Here is a 19,164-nt window from a genome sequence, read left to right on the forward strand (position 1 = left end):
ACGCTCATGGGCAGCGCAGAGTTCTCGTGTATTTCTACAACGCGCACGTGTTCCACGTCGGTCACGTCGTCGAACACGGCGCGCACCAAATTGAAGAGTCGGTGCCGGAACGGAGCGTGCGGCTGCAGGGCGTCCTGTGGCTTATGCTGCTGCAACAACGGATGCAGCGCATGGCGCGCGGGCAGATTGCCGTCATGTCGTTCGAAGAGAGGCCCGCGAACGCCGGACCGGGACACGAGACGCAGCCCACCGGGCAGTCCCACTGGTAGGCGCTCCTAGCAGGGGCGCCGTCCGCCGTGGTTCTCGTCGTCACGCCCGGATAGCACGGGTCGCGCACGCAATCTTACTTGCCGTCGGACACGGTGCCTGGCGGACAATCTACGCAGCGGGATTCGTTTGGATCAGGGTAGCCCGGCACGTACGGCGCGCCCGAGGTCTCCTGAACGAAGCGGCCGCCGATGCAGCAGCGCGGCTTGCCTCGACCAGAGTCGGGTACTTGGACTCGCACTTCCATTCGATCACGCCCGCAATTGTGTGTGGGTGTTGGACGCCGAACGCCGCCGGACACGGCGTCGTGCAGGCGCGAAGTGCGCCATCGCAAACGCCCCCAGCCTGTCCCGACTGTCCGGTTGTTGGTTGTGCGATGCAGCGGTAGCCATGGGCTCCGCACACCGCGCAATCGGAGTTCGTGCGGCACGGCTTGGCGACCATGTCGCACTCGTTGCTGTGAGAGTCTACGATGCCAGGAGCCGTCCCCACGGGACGCGTGTGCGTCGCGTGGCTGTCGAAAGCGGCGGCGATTTGCCGGTCGTCTGTCGGCGGCTCGTTACGGAATTGGCGAGCCAACTCAAAGGGGTCGCCAACCGCGTAGTTGTGCGGCACAGCATTCTTGGACGAACGCATAGCAGCAGAAACAAGGGAAGGACAACGTTTAGTAGTAACCACAGCGTCAGCCGTCCGCGTTTTCGTTTGCGCTGCCGGGGTGGTGGCAGCCAGTCCTCCTCCTCCTCTTCCTTCTCCAACAACAGCACGGGTGAAGCTGCTGCTGCTGCTGTGGCTGCTACTGCAAAAGACATATTGTTGTTTTCTCCGTTGACTCTGCCACTCCTTATAAGCATAGGCTGCAACAGTGCAAATTATCCCCGCCACCGGCACTGCCGCAGTTGTTGGAGATGCAGGAGCAGGAGCCGCTGGAGGCGCGCGGCGCCCCGCTGCTGGCAGATTTCCGCGACGAGCTGACGGCCGAGGAAGCGGTCAAGGAGCGCTGCGAACCCCTTCCCGAGGAGCTGTGCCAGCCAGCCCTGGAACGTTACCGAGATTCGCAGCTCAGCGGACAGGAGGGGGTGCCTCCCGATGAGGAAGACTGCCAACCGTGGCTGAATCCGTTGCGAAACGAACTCACCTATAGAAGACGAGTACCCCGCCGCCGTGCGCAAAGGCGTTGGCCGACCAGCGCCAGAGGCTCTTGCCGCGAAACGGCCAGCAGCTGTTGGAGCAGTGCAGCACTCTGCTCGTGACGGGGTGGCTGCAAGCCACCGCCAAATTGTGCGAGCCGTTTCTCAACATGCAGCGAAACAACATTGTGCGCGCGCCATCCACCGAGGCCTCTGCGTCGGTCTGCAAACACATGCAATCCGAGTCCTCGTCCCATCACCCAGACAACGCAGAGACATCCAGAGAATGTCCTCAGAATGCTTCAATCAGGATGTTCTGACATCCTCAGGTAATCCTCATCAGATCCTCAAGCCGTCCAAATCGGATCCATTTGTCCGTCCAAAGCACATACTCAGAATGTCCCCAGAATGCCCATTCCGACATCCCGAGGTAGTCCTCAGACACCCATACAGGATCCATTTTACTCATCCTCAGGTAGTCCTCAGACAATCCTAAACCAGTCCAAATCAGATCCATTTGTCCGTCCAAAGCACTCACTCGGAATGTTCTCAGGAGCAAGTTTCATGATCTTTTACGTATTATTCCAGGACTATCTCTTGCAGATTTGCTTGCATACTGCACTCGAATTTCAAACAGGATTTGAAGTCGTGCATGGCACAATTAACCACTATGGCAAAAGATGCATGCTTAGCTGTCATTCTTTGTTTCTATTCCTCTGCAAATGTGCCCACCTGTACAGCACAACACATTATGCTGCAGCAGCAGGTGCAATTACAGGGGATTAGAAACGCATGACAGCTATACAAGCACCTTTGCCATAGTGCTTAATTGTCCCATGCACAACTCCAAATCCTGCTTGAAATTCGAGTATAGCACGTAAGCAAATCAACTTGAGAAACGTCTGGAATAACATGAAAAATACCTTGAAACTCGTTCGTGGGGGCATACACAAGTAGCACATTAACTGATGATGAAAAGAAAAAAAAATCTCTAGAGGAACAAGGAAGAACACGTATATATTTTTTGGATACCACTAGATCTTCGATGGCAGAACTAAATAGTCATGAAAAAATGTGCATGCTTTGGAGCAATCCTCTGCTTATGTGATTGTGTTGTGTTGATTGTGTTCCAGCCTATGAAATAAGCAGTTGCATAGGTTTAACTGAAGATGTTTAACTAAACTTTTAATGTAAAAAAGTGACACCAGTGATGTTTACATGCAGAATATGGACTCAAATGTACTTACACAAATTATATTTTATGCAAGTAGTGCAAATATGTAGCACTCTGTGCTTACAGACTAAAACTGTACAATAAGTACTCACTAAACTTTAACATATATATATGATAGCAAAAGCTTCACTTTTCAAATTGCCCAGTTCCTTCTTATGGATATGGCAGCTGGGTTGTAAATATGTTGGACACTCAGCTTGGTGACTAGAACAGCACAAAAAAATGAGCTGCAACATAATGAAAAAAGAACATCTTCACACCGAGTCTTGCAGGGCTCCCGAGGCAGCTGTAGTTTCAACGCAGCAGTTAGGAGACTTCTTCAGTGGGGACACCTGAAAATTGTAAACTGCATCATTTAATGTCTCTAAGCCAACTTTTTGCCTCAAAGAACTCAAACAGCCTTTAGTAGGTGGCAGGAACCCCCCTGCCCCCATCACCACTATCAGGCAATGCTGCTTGTTGTGAATGGACCCAAGCCAGACTCTTTTGTACTTTAGTCCACTTTCTGTATGCATTTTGCTTTTGACATTTTGCTTTTTATTAAATTGCCAACAACTGAAGTGAGGGTGCATTTTTTATACCAGTGAATATGGCAGTCTGCTTTAATGCAAGCATTAAGAAATTGAAAAAAGAAAAACGTCAGAACTAGGACTGTGACATTACATCAGCGGCTAATGGCTTCAAGAATACAGCGATGTAACTTCACAAATATAATCCACCTACAGCAGGATTTTTTTACACTGGCCTGAAGTACTAAGCCTAGACCTCTACTGCATAGGTGAAGTTTCTGCTAATGTAGCGTGAACTCAAATTTGTTACAGCCAAATAATGCAAACTAGTGAGGCTAAGATGTATAATCCTAATATTAGGCACGAGCACATATAGTGACACCACCTCTTGGCAGTGCCCGCATGATGCATAAAGTGGAATGATGTGCAGTAAACTGCTGCTGTATGATGCTTTCCTAAGCAGTTCAGTTGAGCGATAATACTATATTTATGTAGTTGTTTATTACGTACTTCGGTCTGGGCCTGTTTAATTTTAATTTGAGGTATCAGACCCACTCATTACGCAAGAAAGCACTACACCATGTCAGTGAGCTGCCAAAACATGGCCAAACTTGTTACAGCGAAGATGTGCACCACCAAGCACAGTTGACGGTGTTATGGAAATAACTGAAGCTGCTACACAACCAATCAGATATAAGCAGTTACTGAATCTTGGTAATATAAGATTTTTCTGCAAGAGCAGGAAGCTCTCAGGTGTTTTAAAGATGTGTGCCTTTGGACAAGTCAAAGGAAGTGGTGCCATTAAGCTTTTCTGTTCAAGCAAAGTGGTCTGACAGGATGACAGAAACCTTTCAATGTAGCTGTGTAGAGGTGTGTTCTACACTACAAATTATTCCGCGCTGACTGTGACCAATAACACTAGGGCTGTGGACAGATGTTTGTTTTCCCATGCATGCTCACTTCTGTTGGCCTTTATGTCAACATATGTGATATTCTGTGATGTTCTTGCACAAGTGTATTTGAATTTACTTTTCATTACTGTGGGAGCTGCCTAAGATGACCCATCATACATACTGCAGGGCATGGCAGCAGAATCTTTTAGCTCACTTTAACGAAACTTTTATGTCGGGCACCAATGCTTTCTTTCAGAAGAAATTTTACACCTCCCGGCTTTTAGCCGAACCTTCAAAAGTGATAAGCACAAGGAGCACAAGACCTTAAAAGCATGGGCTAGACCTCCAGCTGCTACTCACTGAACTGTTCAGCGTCAACAGATGAAACACTGCTTGCTAAAATGCTTGGTGCACAAATGAGAATCACCAGTCTTCTTTACCTATTCACAACTTGATTAACCAACCATCTCTAAACTATTTCTAAACTTATTTTTGGGATAGAAATTGAAGTTTACGCTGCATTCTGTTGTGCATGCTTAAAATTGAGATACAGAGTAGTAACAAACCAGGGAAACAGCCTAAACCACAGCAACTTCAGTAACAATGCGTGACCGAAATGTGCAATTTTCGGTATGCCTCTAATAGGCAAAACTACAGGGAAAAAAATGCAACTTTTACCATTTCATACTTGCAAGTTCAATCCAGTGCCTGCTACAGCAGCAGTAAAAGGAGTTATGTGATCTCATTTGTTCCTCTAGCCAACGCTAGCACCATTTGCTGAGCTCGCACCCAATAGCAAGACATGGTAAAGCTATCAGTTACTTTTTATATGTTACCATGCACCATTGCTTATTTTACTCTGGCATGTACTACACCAACACATTTACTCTCTAATAAAATTTTAATTTGGGGACAAAAGTTCGCTAATGGGGAAGTGAACAGTATTTAAGAAGAGGGCTTTGTTGGGCTGGTTGGTTCATGTTGAATGGAAGGAAGGAACAGCTCAAACAGACGGGACGTGTAGGAAGGCGAGACAGACACATGAGCTCATGTGTATGTCTCGCCTTCCTACACGTCCCATCCGTTTGAGCTGTTCCTTCCTTCCATTCGAAGTGAACAGTATTGTTATCATCGAATGATTTTCGTCTATGTCCTGTAAAAGTAAACATATGCCAATGCTTAACCACAAAAGCCTACTAAAGAATGCAATATAATAAAAGCTTACCAGTAGCGTCAGCCATCCGCTTTTGCTTCATTTTCAAGAGTTTCTCTCCGGCATGCCGCAGCCATGTCTTAATAACATTCTTCACGTCAATCTTATTCGCTTGTACTGCTGTCCGCTTAACACTTTCTGTATTGAGAAAAATACAAGAAAGCACAAAGCAATATTGCAGTTCCCAGTGAACGCTGTCTACACAACAGCAAAGTAAATACAGGTTCAGAAAATTGCAGTCTGATAGTTTGGGCCACAAAGCAGTCAAGTTGCCATACGGTCCATTTAGAAGATAATTTTTGTATGCTTCTAGTAACAGAAACATGTAGCTTGCTGCAATATGCAAATGCAGGAGGTGAGTACACCACTTACTGTAGATCAGCTCGCAGACATGAAGTGCTGAGAACTTCCGCTTTCCCTTTTGCCCAAGCCAGCTGTACTGCACAGCTGCTTCATGTGTCATCAATGCCTCAAGTATTCGCCGTGTAGAGGTGCTTAGATTGGCTCCACAAAGTGCACTTAACTCCTGCACCTAAAATGTAGTGATAAAACATTTCTTTCAGTGCACACTGTGCTAGAAAGGTTGAAAAAAGTATTGAAATGTTGACCTAAATATCATCATCAAAAAAAAGCAGGTAAATAGTATTAGATTTCACTGGGATCAATAAAGCAATGTGCAGCTCATACCAGCATAAGCTTTCAATTTTTCAATTTGGCATATAAAACTAAAACATCTTCCATAGAAAGTGGCCAATACCAACCAAAACATTTAAAGCTTGGTGTAGTTTGCACGGTTTACTGTCCATAAGCAACTCAGGGTATGAGAGACGCCATAGGACTCCAGAAATTTCAACCACCTGGGGTTCTTTGACGCGTACTGACACCACACAGTACACGGGCACCTTGAGTTTCACCTCCACGGAAAAGCAGCCACTACGGTCGGAATTCAATCCCGCATCCTTAGGTTCAGTAGTCAAGCACCCTAACCACTCAGCAACTGCAGCGGGGCCAAAAAATCTACATATGGGCATTCAAAATAAAATAGTGAATTGCTTGCATACAAACTTATTCTTTAGCCCATTCAGGCTCACTTATTCAAACTGATCCATTACTCTGTTTACATAGTGCAAATGTACCAATCAATTCAAATTCTGTACAAGCAGACAAATTTTTGTCTTCTGATGAGTTGCTGTTATAATGTGGACTTTGTATAATGTTGAAAATTGCCCAGTACATTAAATGTGCAGGTCTGTTAAGCCATAAGTTAAAGGATGAAAATGCCAAGACACAAAAAGCTCAATGAAAAATTTTTCTTGAGATAGCAAACAGCTCTTATTTCATTATTTTTATTTTATTTTTGTTTTCTTTTTCTCATAGGACATTTGTTTTTTTTTATTTCCATTCCATCTCTTTATCTACTATCATTAATTAGCATCGTTATGGAAGTAATAATTTACTAAATTATTGTTATTTACCATCATGAACAAAGTGTAATGTTTTTGGAAGCAGTAAAAAATTACCTTGCTTTCTTGGCTGCTAACCTGCATTCTTACTTACAAACTTACGAGAGCTGCGTAAAACTAAAAGTACATTCATTAAAAGCATGCGGCACAAATAACACAGTGTTGAAGTACTACTCCAAAATCACAAGTACCACCACGGCCCTTTTCGCAGTAGGACAGAGTAGCAATGTTCGTTCATTAAGAACAGCCCCTTTGTGTTATGGGGATGCTTCACCGCATGTGCTATGACTCTATGATGAAGCCTCCTCAAACCACAACGTTTCAGCGTACTCAAAGAGTGAAGGAAGCATGTGGATGCAAGAGAAAAATGTGAGTAGGCATTAAAACGATGTGACACCATCTAAAAAAAAATAAACAGCCAGTGATGCACGCTGCAGTGTTTGAAAAGTCGTGATTAGCCATACCACGGCCGCAGAAAGTTGTCCCTTAGCATGGCCAACTTTTGCAGCTAGTCGGGGCATTCTGGCACAGCATGGAGCAGAAATATGCAGCTATATCAAATTGGCACAATTGGTGTAGGTGTTGCACCACTGTACATGACAACATTAATAAATCAAAAGCTGTTTTGCATGCATACAGATTTCAAAGCATTCTGCGCCCTCTCCCAAATACACTTGCACTAAGATCATGACAGTGAATCTTCAGTGAATGAAAAAGCAAATCTTTCATTGAGAGAGCAATCACTCATTAGAATTTATATAAACAGTCATATGGCTACAATGTAAAACTTACCAGCTTAGACTTCATGTCATTGCTTTGTGCCAACTCCCTGTCGAAGGATTCCAGGTCTTCTGCACTAGAAAATGGTCCCTGCAATATGTCTTCTTCAAGTTCAACTCCACCTCTAGCAATAAGCCGGGCAGTTATGGCATCCATTTGAATTCCTAGGTGTTCCACTCTCAGAAGTTTTGTTTGCAGCAATCGAATGACTTGGCTAATAGCCTGTGAATCTGATGAGGTCTATATTTTAGAACATGCTTGTAAGGTAATCGATGGTCATGCACAATGCACAGAAAGGTCAAGAGATTATAAAAGATGTTTTTACAGAAGCCACATGTATGGCAATCTGCCTACAACAGCAAATATAATGAGTATATTATTTAGCGCAAAGTGATAGGACAGTAAGACAGGACGAACACGGGCGCTGTTAATTACTTTGCGCTAAATAATATACTCGTGATGTCAGAACACCAACTAGCCCAACAATTAACTTTCTTAAACAACAAATACTTAGCACAAAATATTTATACACTTCCAACAAACTGGGAGATAAGTGAAACATGTTAAAGTAACACATACTGCTGGATCATAATTAGCACTTGCTTCTACTTCAATGTTTTGGTAGTAAAACAGAAAACTAAAAATTCACACTGGAAGGTGGAGGAGAAACAACTGACACTAGGATGCTGGAAAGATTTGTTCTGATCCAAACTAACAAACAGGGTAGAGTTACTCTGTTTTGTTAACGGTATGTTTTGTTATATCACCAACCCATCACAGTCAAAAATAGGCCCAAAACACAAGCTCTTTTTGGCGCAAAGGTATCCTATAGTGGGGTGTTTTCATCATGAACATTACACATTACGAAAGTGCATATCAGTTTCCATTAAAGTACTAGGTTGTGAATTAGTAGCACATTCACCTTTGACTGTGAAGGGCTCTAGAGAACAAAATACAATTTATTTGTTTTTACTGTTCCTTTGATTAGGTCTGCAGTTAAATAAGGAATGAAGCACTCAACCCATATTGGTGTTTTAGTTATAGTTTCACAAGTTTTAATCACAAACCGCTGCTTTTATGCAGAACAGCAGAAAGGCCTATCGCACAAATAAATGCATGAAGCACAAGTACAGCCAAAATTTAGAGCCAATGTGGTTGGCCTCTGAGCCACACATCATGTGGCTTGTAATGCACCCGCACTTTTCAAAATCACCAGAAGGTTAGAAAATCTCTGGCCCTGCCGGGACTTGCCCGCTAGGGGGCCAACCGAGCCGGTCAAGACTCGCATGGGGCTCCGCTTTCTGCCCCTTCTTGTGCCATTTCTCCACCGATCTGCACAATTCCTGTCACCAGGCAAGCAACGTGAGTGTTTCCGCTTCATTCTGAGCCATAGTTCATCGCCATCAGAGCAGAAGTAGTCTCACAAAAGCAGCAACAAGCCGGCGCCGTGAGGCGGCCGCGCTAAATCTACCATCAGGCCTAGCTCGGCGTAGTCGAAGAATAGAGCCCCAATCATGGCATACAGTGTGCAAGGAGAAGCCGTTAGCAAGGATATTTTCGAAGAACTGGACTGGACAGAAGTAATTCGTTACCGGAAGTCGAAAAACGCTGGCGTCCAAAACCAAACCACGAAGAACGCGGATCCAGGACAACAACAGGAGACGGCGGACATGAAGACGCAGCGTCCCCTTTCTCTGTACCCCAGACGTCCTCTCCCACGACTACCGGAGAACGATTATAAAATTATCTATAGGCCAATGGGAGGCGTCGACATTGGCAAATACTCCGAAAGGACTATCAAGCATGCAATCATCACAACTGCAGGCATACCTATGCAAGATATTGACAAAGATTCGGCAAGAACGCATCAAGTCAAGAACATCTTCACGATCTCCACCCCGAGTCAGGACAACGCACTGAAGTACGTGCAAGTAAAGAAAATCCAGATCGAAGACAAAGAAATCAACATGTCCTCGTACATCGCCCCACCTGATCGTGCGGTGCAGGGCATAATATACAGAGCCTACGAGAACGAATCTCCGCGAGAAATGATCGAAGAACTGAGGAAAAGAAACCCGAACGTACCCATAGTTCAAGCCAGAAACATGGGTAAAACATCGAAATCCATCTTAATCCATTTTGACTCAGAAGAATTACCCGAAAGCATCATTTACTTCGGAATACTGTTCCCAGTGATTCCGTTTGTACCGAAAGTCGAAGCATGTACTAACTGCAGAAGGGTCGGACACCGTAGAGACGTATGCCCGGAGCCCTGGAAGAATATCTGCCCCTATTGCGGAGAACCGCATTCGATGGAAACAAAATGCATCCCGGTCTGCATCATCTGCGGCGGAAAACATCAAACCGGAGATCGCGAGTGTAAGAAAAGATTCGAAAGGAATCCGAGACACTACTGGAACAGGAAAGAAAGGCAATCCAGATCCACTGCCAAGAGCGACACGAAGTCACCGAGGGACCGTTCAGATTCGTTCCCACCTCTGGACCGAAACGGATCAACTAGCAACAGAGGCCGCAGCAACAGCAGCAGCAGCAGCCACCGCGAAAGGACGCCTAGCCCGGGGGCAAGCATCCTCAAACAGGTGAGCTGGGCAAATACGGCCTCCCACAGTCAGTCAAACCAAAACCTAGCGCAAGAGCTGCAGGTCCTCCATTCTAAATTTAATGAACTTTCAAAGAAAATGAGCATAATTGAAAAAGAAAATAAACGACTCAAAAAAGAAAATGACGATCTTAGGAACGCTATGCAACAAAAAGGAAAGGCGTCTCAAAACACAAACGCGTCAGAGGAAACTATCACTCCAGTTCCCACTACGGAACAAGAGGGTCCAAACCCTAGAAAGAAACGAGCAGTAGCTGGTCACCAGCCCACTCTCGCGGAAACTGTTGAACAACCCACACTTCAGAGCAGTCAGCGCTCTGAGAAACTAGAGGCAGTAACAAATAACCGCTTTGAAAAGTTAGAAGTAATACTCGAGTCCATAATAACCACGCAAAAAGACTTCAACCAAAAATTCGCCATTATAGACAACATCCTGCAAGATATTCTCCTAAGAATTCCCCCAAAAGTTCAGGGGCAAACACCAGAGCTACAACAACCTCATGGCCCCGCCTAACTGTATAAGGGTATGGCAGTGGAACTGCCGATCATTTCTCAAAAAGAAAGGCGAGTTACTTCTTCACATGCAAAAGGCAGAGAAAACGCCAGATATTATCGCACTACAAGAATGCAGGTGCGATCGACCGAAGTTGCCGGGCTTTAGGGTCTTCAAGCCTCTCCACGTCCAAAAGGACCCGTATACTGCCACGCTAGTCCACAGAAATTTAACGGTCATAAACCACGAGCTCGAAAACGTTGATATTGACTGCGTACTGCTAGAAATTATCCCTTCGAAAAGGAACAAGGCGCCGTTATTCGTGCTTAATCTATACAGTAACCCAAGAGCTGGCTATCCACCAATTCAGAGAGTCATCGTTCAAGCCCTAAACATAGCCAAACACAACCCCTTAATCGTGGTGGGAGACTTTAATGCTCCCCATGTAGAATGGGGGCATGCGAAGACCACATCTAAAGGGAGATCCTTAATGAACCTCCTCCAGCAACGAGGTTTCACACAATATACAGATCCCCTACAGCCTACTAGGATTGGAAACAGCGTCAACAGAGACACGTGTCCGGACATTACGGCCGGAAAAAACCTACCGAATGTTAGATGGTCTAACACTAGGCAAAATTTAGGAAGTGACCACTACATCATCGAATCCGAAATTAAGATTGGAAATTTCAAAGGTCGACCTAAAAAGCATAAAATCACAGATTGGGACAAATTCAGAGAGCATAGGAATAACTACGATTCTGATTCTATAAGTGACATCCAGGAATGGACATCCAATCTCCTAAAGGATGTAGGTACGGCCACGACAGAAATAGAAAATGAACTCGAAGTAAGCAACATTGACAATCGCTTACTTCACATGTGGGAAGCTAGGCACAGTATGGAAAAGAGATGGGCTATACAAAAACACAACAAAAGGCTTAGGGTCAAAATCGCCAACCTAAACAAGGAAATTCAAGATCACGCGTCCCAGTCGGCTCAGCAACAGTGGCATCAAATATGCGACAACTTTAATGGAAACATGGGTACGCGAGATGCGTGGAATTTACTGCGACATCTTCTCGATCCCGAATCCAGCAAAGGAGTTAGGAAGCAGGAAATACAAAGAATCCTTCACGTTAATGACCTCACGAACGAAGAAATCATTAACGCTCTTAAGGCTCGCTATTTCAACATCTCTCGTGACAAAGAACCCCTTCCGGAATATAAAGGCAACCCGAACCCTCAAATAGACTCCAACATAACGGAAGCGGAAGTTCGAGCGGCTATTAATAAAATCCGCACGCCCTCGGCACCCGGCGCGGATGGGGTCACAAATACTATGCTGAGAAACCTAGATGAAAACTCCATTTCCCAACTTACCAGCTTCGCCAACGAATGTTGGAATAAAGGATCCTTACCGGAAACTTGGAAGCACGCCAAGGTAACCTTTATTCCGAAACCAGGGAAAAAACTTTCAATAGAAAACCTGAGACCGATATCTCTCACCTCGTGCCTAGGTAAATTATTCGAGCACGTAGCCCTGGCAAGGCTTCAGTCGTACATGGACGAGTGGGATCTGTACACTCATACTATGTTGGGATTCAGACCCCTTTTATCCACACAGGACACACTGTTAAGGATTAAGCACGAAATCTTGGCACCTGAGATGAATAACAGGTTAAGAGCCATATTAGCTCTTGACCTTACAAAAGCCTTCGATAATGTGAACCACAAAGCTATTATGGGTGCCCTATCCGAGCTGCAGGTGGGCGCCAGGATGTATAATTATATCAAGGCCTTCTTAACAGGTAGGACAGCAGAAATTCAATTAGGATCTATACATTCCAACAAATTCCAACTAGGGGACAGGGGCACGCCGCAAGGCTCAGTACTGTCCCCATTTCTCTTTAATATCGCTTTAATAAATTTGGCACGCAAATTGGAACAAATCCCAGATCTAGAACACTCTTTCTATGCCGACGATATTACTTTATGGACAACGAAGGGTCACGCCGGCACAATTGAGGACACGCTGCAGCAAGCAGCAGATGCGGTAGTGGAGGAGACGGAGAAAATTGGCTTGGAATGCTCATCTCAAAAATCGGAACTTTTAGTCATTAAACCAAAACGACATACAAAAAACATTAACACAAACATCAATATATACATGGATGGTTTCACTATCCCGAGAGTAGAAAAGTTACGCATACTGGGTATGCACATTCAATCAAATGGCAAAAACACGGATTTAATCCAAAAACTCCGAACGATAAGTAATCAAACATCTCGCCTTATTCGGAGGATATCAAACAAAGAAAGAGGGATGAAAGAAAAAGAGACACTAAAACTTGTGCAAGCATTCGTTCTCAGCCGCATTATATATTCCACGCCCTACTTATTCCTACAGGCCAAGGAAAGAGAAGCGATCGATTCCATTATTCGGCAGTCCTTCAAAACAGCACTCGGTCTTCCCATTTGTACGGCCACCGAGAAACTCATGCAATTGGGGATACATAACACACTAGAAGAAATGATCGAAGCACACCTCACGGCGCAGTACGAGCGGTTGACCGCAACATCGACCGGAAGACAGATACTGCAAAAGACCGACATACACTACGAGGGCAGACACTCACAGGTAACGTCGGTTCCCCGTCCAATACACAAAATACTGGTAGTCCCTCCACTACCTAAGAACATGCACCCGGAGTTTCACCTGCAGCGTCGGGTAGCAAGAGCCCAATCATTAGAGAAATACTATTCCAGTCTACCAAATACGACATATGTGGACGCAGCAGAATACGGGAATAAGAGAGCCTATGCCCTGGCACTAGTCGATCACAAGTATCGCTTACAAAATTCAGCGACGATAAACGAAGTACGAACGCCAGAGGAGGCAGAAGAGGCGGCTGTAGCTCTGGCGATTGTCGCGACGGACTCTAAATACATTTTTAGCGACTCAAAAACAGCCATTAGAAACTTCGCAAAAGGTAGAATCCATCAACCAGCAGCCAAAATTTTGAATTTTTTTGATTACTCTAAAAACGCACGTTCGATTAAAATTTTGTGGGTCCCCGCACACGCGGGTCATCCTGGAAACGAGGCGGCGCACCAGTATGCCCGAGGATTCGTCGTAGGCCGGGAGGTGCGTTACCCCGAACTAAGATCTGCTCGCGAGAGAGACCCTACGTACAGAGGAATTACGACTTGGTATAAAAGCAACAGAATGAAATATCCGGAGCCCCACTATACACTCAGCAAATCACAACAAACACTACTTAGAAAACTTCAAACAAATACGTGCTTTAATCCGTATAAGCTAGCACAATGGTATCCAGGCGTATACAGCCCCTCATGTTCACTTTGCGGTGACCAGAGGGCAGATCTCGAACACATCATGTTTAAATGTGAAAGCATGCATCCGCCGGAGGGCCTGCAGATTACCAATTCGGAACAGTGGGAGGCCGCATTGCTTAGCTCTGATCCAAGCCGGCAAAACGCAATCACGGCTTGGGCCAAGGAGGTCGTCGAGCGCCATCGAGCGATGACCACCCCTGGGGCGGCTTGAGGAGAAGCGAACTCCCACGAAGAAAGAACTTTCGAAATTCTGCTCAATAAAGTTTCCTCCTCCTCCTCCTCTCTGGCCCTGCCCCTTTCAATCGGTGAGAGCCCTGCTACCTGTCTTAGAAGCAAACACCTTAGGCTCTAAATTTCTGACAGCTTGTACAGCATTTGCCCTATATGGCTGTGGGTAGGAAAAATATGAATTGATTTTGATGCACAGAAACTGTACTATGACTCAATGAATAGTTTAACAGCCAGAAACAAGAGTGAGACTAGAGTTTAAATTGTAAATTGAGTATCGAACGTTTCAAAGTGACACATTAAGTATGAGAGACTGCAGAGTGAAAGGCTTTAAATTTATTTACACAACCTGGTGTTCCTAATGAGTTTTGACCTTGCAGAACATTCAGGTGTTTTTGTATTTTGCCTTTATCAGATGACCATAGCCACCGCTACAAAGGTTGAACCTATCTTTTTATATTGGCAGCGGAAGGCTAATGTATAGTCCAGGATTTTAAATATTGAGCACATCTCAACGGTAAAATATTTTGTCACGTAAACCTTAGCGAATATTAGGAACTACATTGCACATGCACAAGTACATGCCACTGGCGCGCTTGCGTACGGATCCGAGTAACCACCATATTTTCTGTATGGAAGGCGTGAGATTTCAAACACTAGATGCGTGGTCCGTATTATTATGGCCGCACCTGTACATTCAAATTTTTTGACACAGGTTCAAGTGTACTATTACAGCGACAATCTAAAATGAATGAATACTGACACACCAAGCAACAAGAAATGTAAAACTTACTTCCGGCTTCATTGGCATGTGGGTGATTACGAGTGCTGCCATCATTCCTCTGGGCCGCTGCAATTTTTTATACTTATCAATGAAAGAACTGTCATGCTGCTAAATAACACACCTGATGTCAGGCTCCTATGCATGATGGGACAGTCATTCCTGGTGTGTGATCGCCCAGCTGGCACAGCATGACTGGAAGCTAGGGAGAGGAAAATAATGTTGGCCATGCATAATATGAATAAAGCACAAAAAGACAACACAGGGAAGAGGAAAACAAAATATCCCTCAGCCACCTCGCCTTTGTTTACAGTCTTCTTGTGCTTCATTAACAACAGAAAACCAGTATCAGAACAGAAGGTTGAGCTAGTTGGTAATATTCATTATGAAAAACAGGAAAAAGCCAGCAAGACACACACAAGAAAAAGAAAATCAGGTGCCACACGTGTGTGTGTGGTGTTCTGTTTTTGTGTGCCCTGTCCAGTCTTTTTATGCCATGAATAAGACACTAGCTTGCCTGTCAAGCTGCCCTTTGTAAAACATGCCACACGAAATAGTCTGAAAACTATACCCACATCTACTGCAGTGAGGTCCAGTCAATGCAGCATTACGGTACTGTGGGCCTCCCAGGGTATGCTGGCTTTCTGATGTGCAGAAAAAGTGCTTGTACTAAACAGGTTGACATATGTTACTAGCAGGACTACTTACGGGATGCTTGCTGCTTGTCAACTGAAGATGGAACTGCAGGCCAAGGTGCTGGATTTGAGCTCTCATGAGTACTGAAAATCATATTTTCCTCAGCAAAGCTACAACAGCCTGTTTCATATTTTCTACTCACAAGATTGCTGCCTCCGGTGTGGACGGGATAAAGGTGCCATGGCTTGAGGTACTTCCGAGCCTGTTGCATGGGCCACTCCCACACTGTCTTCAGAGCAGTCTGATTCACTGTCTACTAAAAAGAAGAGAGGTCAGTAGAATAACATAGCAACATAGCAAGCATAAATGAACAGCTTAGATAATGGTACAGTAATTATGCAAAATAGATAATTTTACAATGACTGACCAGATTAGAATGATGAACTAGCTTTAAGCACTTGCACATAGATGAAAAATGGCAAAACTTGCTCCTTTTTACCTTGCTCTTCAGCACTGATTGCTGCAGACGCAGAACTTTTACTTGTAATGTTCAGTCTGCCAGTTCCTTCTGCACATAAGAAGGCATATAAAATGTACAGCCCAAACTCTTTTGGTAGTACACTGCTTTGCGGCCTTGCAAGAGCATTGCACAAGCCTTTTAAAACATTCAAAAACAAGGTTTTCCCCATAAAAGATAGCTGGGATAAGTGATTGATAGAATGTTATTTTCAGAGCAAATTCTTGGTGGGTTGCACTGCCTTAAAATATAAGGCACCGCAATACAGTGGAGGATTTAACATTTAAGTATATCTAAAAACCTAGACATAGATCATGCATTTTTTTTCACCCAAAATCCTGTGGGCAAACCAATGAAAATTCAAAGAGACAGAACACATACCTTTCATTGAAAAATGTTCTTGCAGTGGAGACCTTGTCATAACCTCAGGACTAGAACTTAGTGCTCGTTGTATTTTCCTCCTTTTGCCCCTTCCTAGGTCCACTTCACTCTCAAGATCAGAAGTCTCTTCAGCACGACGAATCTTCTTTCGTGCTTCAAAATAGCTGCCTAAAGCAAATACACAATGTAATTAGATGCAGATAAAAACAATTGATTATGAGGCAGCGAATCGGGAAACGCAGACAGGAAGAAGGACAACCGCTGTCTGCTTCCTTGTGCGCTGCCTCATAATAAATGGCATTCAACCAGCTCAATTATCCACTTTAGAGACATAATATTTGTCATTATGCCCCACTTCGATTATGCCCTTTTCACAAGTTCTATCATTCATCTTTAGAAGCATTGATCATGTCACCAGTCCATCGTCTTTCCAGCAAAATCGATCACGACAAGACCATTTACCCACCCCCTTCTATAACATGTGCTCACCTCCAATCATTTTTTTTGTCAAATCATCTAGGGACAGTAACAATCTTCCAAATGAAGCTATTGCACCTTACCAACCTGATCCACTTCAAGAAAGAAACCAAATCCATCATCCTGCACCTGTCCTGCCCATCCCTCATATAATGCCTGATATCTGGAGTCTTTGAGGTATAATAAATAAATAATTCAAGGACAGGCAATGATTTCCTGTATGACGCCAACCTTAAGTGGCAACAATCCCCTAGCTGATTTGGACATGCCAGGCTCGTCACACGCTGGCTATTATTTCTGGCTCTTGATGAGCCCAACTTGTCATTTCTTTTTCTTACCTCTGTCTCTGGTTTGCAGCAAGTATCTCCAATACAAATTTTAGTTAAGCTGCCAGGTGCAGGCAAAGGTACTAAAATACTGTTTTGGTTGCAACTTTATTTTTAAAGAACAGTCCATTGAAGTCATAGATGATAATCTCAGCCACTAAGAGCTGAAGCAAAAAAACGGTACTTGTATTGCAGTATAAAAACCTATGCACTTCATTAAAATAAAATATGCAAGCTTGTCACTGTGGGTGAAATAAACGCTCTATCGCATTCAATGCAGGTTTATTCAATACTGGTTAAAAAGATATTGGTTCTAAAATTTTACCAAAAATGCTAACCAAAGCCCCATATTATTACTAAGAATTTCTTTTGTGAGAACAAAAACTGTCACCTGCTTACTGGAAGTGTTAAATGTGCGTATAAAGCAAAAATACATGACTCACTGAATGTCTCCAAAGGTATACAGGGAACCCGTATCCAGTCTGAAGTAGGTGAGGCTCCACACTTGACCAGGTTTTCAATATTTCGTGAGTATGCTGGCCACATACATTCACTGCCATTTAGCCACTTGTTATGGACAATAGCAATGCTGTTTTCTTCTTGTGGAAATTTTACAATAACAAAACTGTCCCCTTGAAAAAAAGTTTTTACAGAAAAAATTAGCACTATTTACAAAAAGAAGATCCATTCACGCCTTTGTGTGAATAATGGGAAAAACAACAAACTTATTCTGCCATGGAATTTTCATGCACTTTTCTGAAATGAAGCCAAGAGGCCACGATTGCAAGGCAGAAGGCTGGGAAACAACATGAATTCCCAAGAGAGAAGAACAACAAGGTGTAGTGTACAATTCCTGTTGCTTCAATAACTTTCGCCCAATGATGTGTGGTACACCTGCTGTGGTATGAGCAAAGTTTTCAATAGCCACTAGGCTTCCATCAATAAGCCTGCAGCAGCTGTCTTTCTTTCCAGTACGAAACAGAGTGCCTTCAGGGAGTACCACCTTCATGAATTGTGGCCCTTGACATGGATATATAAGTGGGCCACACTGGTGTTCAGAGCTAAATACAGGATGTGACCTTGCATCAGCAGCAACTCTGTAATCCACAAGACATTTTTCAGCGAGCCGGTTCGACAGCTGTTATAATGGAAACTGTGGCTTTCGCAAAAGCTTCTTGATAACGCTCATGTGGTTTTCAAAAGGGAAAGCACTCCATGAATCGAGCGGCCCAAGGCGCCGTGCGTCAGCAGCAAGATGACAGAGAGCGTGGACATTATGAGACACATACTGTTTCCCATAGATCGTTGCAAAGCTGCTGATAAAGTTTCTCAGCAAGTCATCAGCATAATCAAAATCATCTGCAGTTGTCTTTTCGGATGCCAGGATGGTGACTGCCACATGAAGGAACAAGAAGTTCTCGTACATTTCAAATGGAATCGTAGAAGACAACACCAAGGGACCACCACACAGCAAGAAGAATCGGAACTCTGTTGCCTTCCATCGTTCTAGGTCGGTCAAACCTCTCGTTTTTCTGTTGAAATCAGAAGGCACATACTGAGCTAGCTCATTCAACTTGCATGAAAGCCGATTCAAAATGCCAGTTCCCTGCCTGACATGTCTAGGGCCACGAACCCACAAGAGCAAAATTTTGCGCACGACTCCTAAACACAAAAGATGCATATAGTCTAGTGGGATGTCCCGAACCATATCTATTGGCAGCCTTTCAAGAACTGTGTCACCAGCATGATGCTCCTTCTGAAACTGTCCCCGAAAAGTGGTATTAGTCCTGAGACTTCTAGTGATATTTAAAAAACATACTCTGCCTTGCTTGTATGTGCCTTTCACGGTACATTTTGTG

At 44.2% G+C, this 19,164-nt stretch overlaps 2 protein-coding genes across 3 annotated transcripts in view; both read right to left on the bottom strand.

The window, feature by feature from the left end:
- Positions 1-2,531: 2,531 nt before the first annotated feature.
- Positions 2,532-7,655, bottom strand: LOC146184826 (uncharacterized). Its single transcript, XM_084609496.1, has 4 exons — positions 7,499-7,655; positions 5,616-5,775; positions 5,256-5,381; positions 2,532-2,960 (listed from the first exon to the last, which is right to left on the bottom strand). The coding sequence occupies exons 1-4, from the start codon at positions 7,640-7,642 to the stop codon at positions 2,935-2,937; spliced, it is 456 nt and encodes a 151-aa protein (XP_084465622.1). The 5' UTR covers positions 7,643-7,655; the 3' UTR covers positions 2,532-2,934.
- LOC146184827 (uncharacterized) overlaps positions 7,650-19,164 on the bottom strand; it is a 12,765-nt gene continuing 1,250 nt past the window's right edge. The window contains exons 2-10 of one of the 2 annotated variants that reach the window (XM_084609495.1): positions 17,749-17,937; positions 16,503-16,670; positions 16,104-16,172; positions 15,807-15,917; positions 15,677-15,747; positions 15,544-15,612; positions 15,093-15,170; positions 14,981-15,037; positions 7,650-7,716 (exon numbers count right to left, since the gene is read on the bottom strand). In XM_084609495.1, the coding sequence (XP_084465621.1) occupies positions 15,565-15,612; positions 15,677-15,747; positions 15,807-15,917; positions 16,104-16,172; positions 16,503-16,670; positions 17,749-17,937 (656 nt within the window). In that variant the 3' untranslated portion in view covers positions 7,650-7,716; positions 14,981-15,037; positions 15,093-15,170; positions 15,544-15,564. Of the gene's footprint in view, positions 7,717-14,980; positions 15,038-15,092; positions 15,171-15,543; positions 15,613-15,676; positions 15,748-15,806; positions 15,921-16,103; positions 16,173-16,502; positions 16,671-17,748; positions 17,938-19,164 lie in introns of both variants that reach the window. The other variant, XM_084609494.1, reaches the window with a different exon arrangement.

Source organism: Amblyomma maculatum, chromosome 7, assembly GCF_055883805.1.
Source record: "Amblyomma maculatum isolate TAMU_Amacu chromosome 7, ASM5588380v1, whole genome shotgun sequence".
NCBI lineage: Eukaryota > Metazoa > Arthropoda > Arachnida > Ixodida > Ixodidae > Amblyomma > Amblyomma maculatum.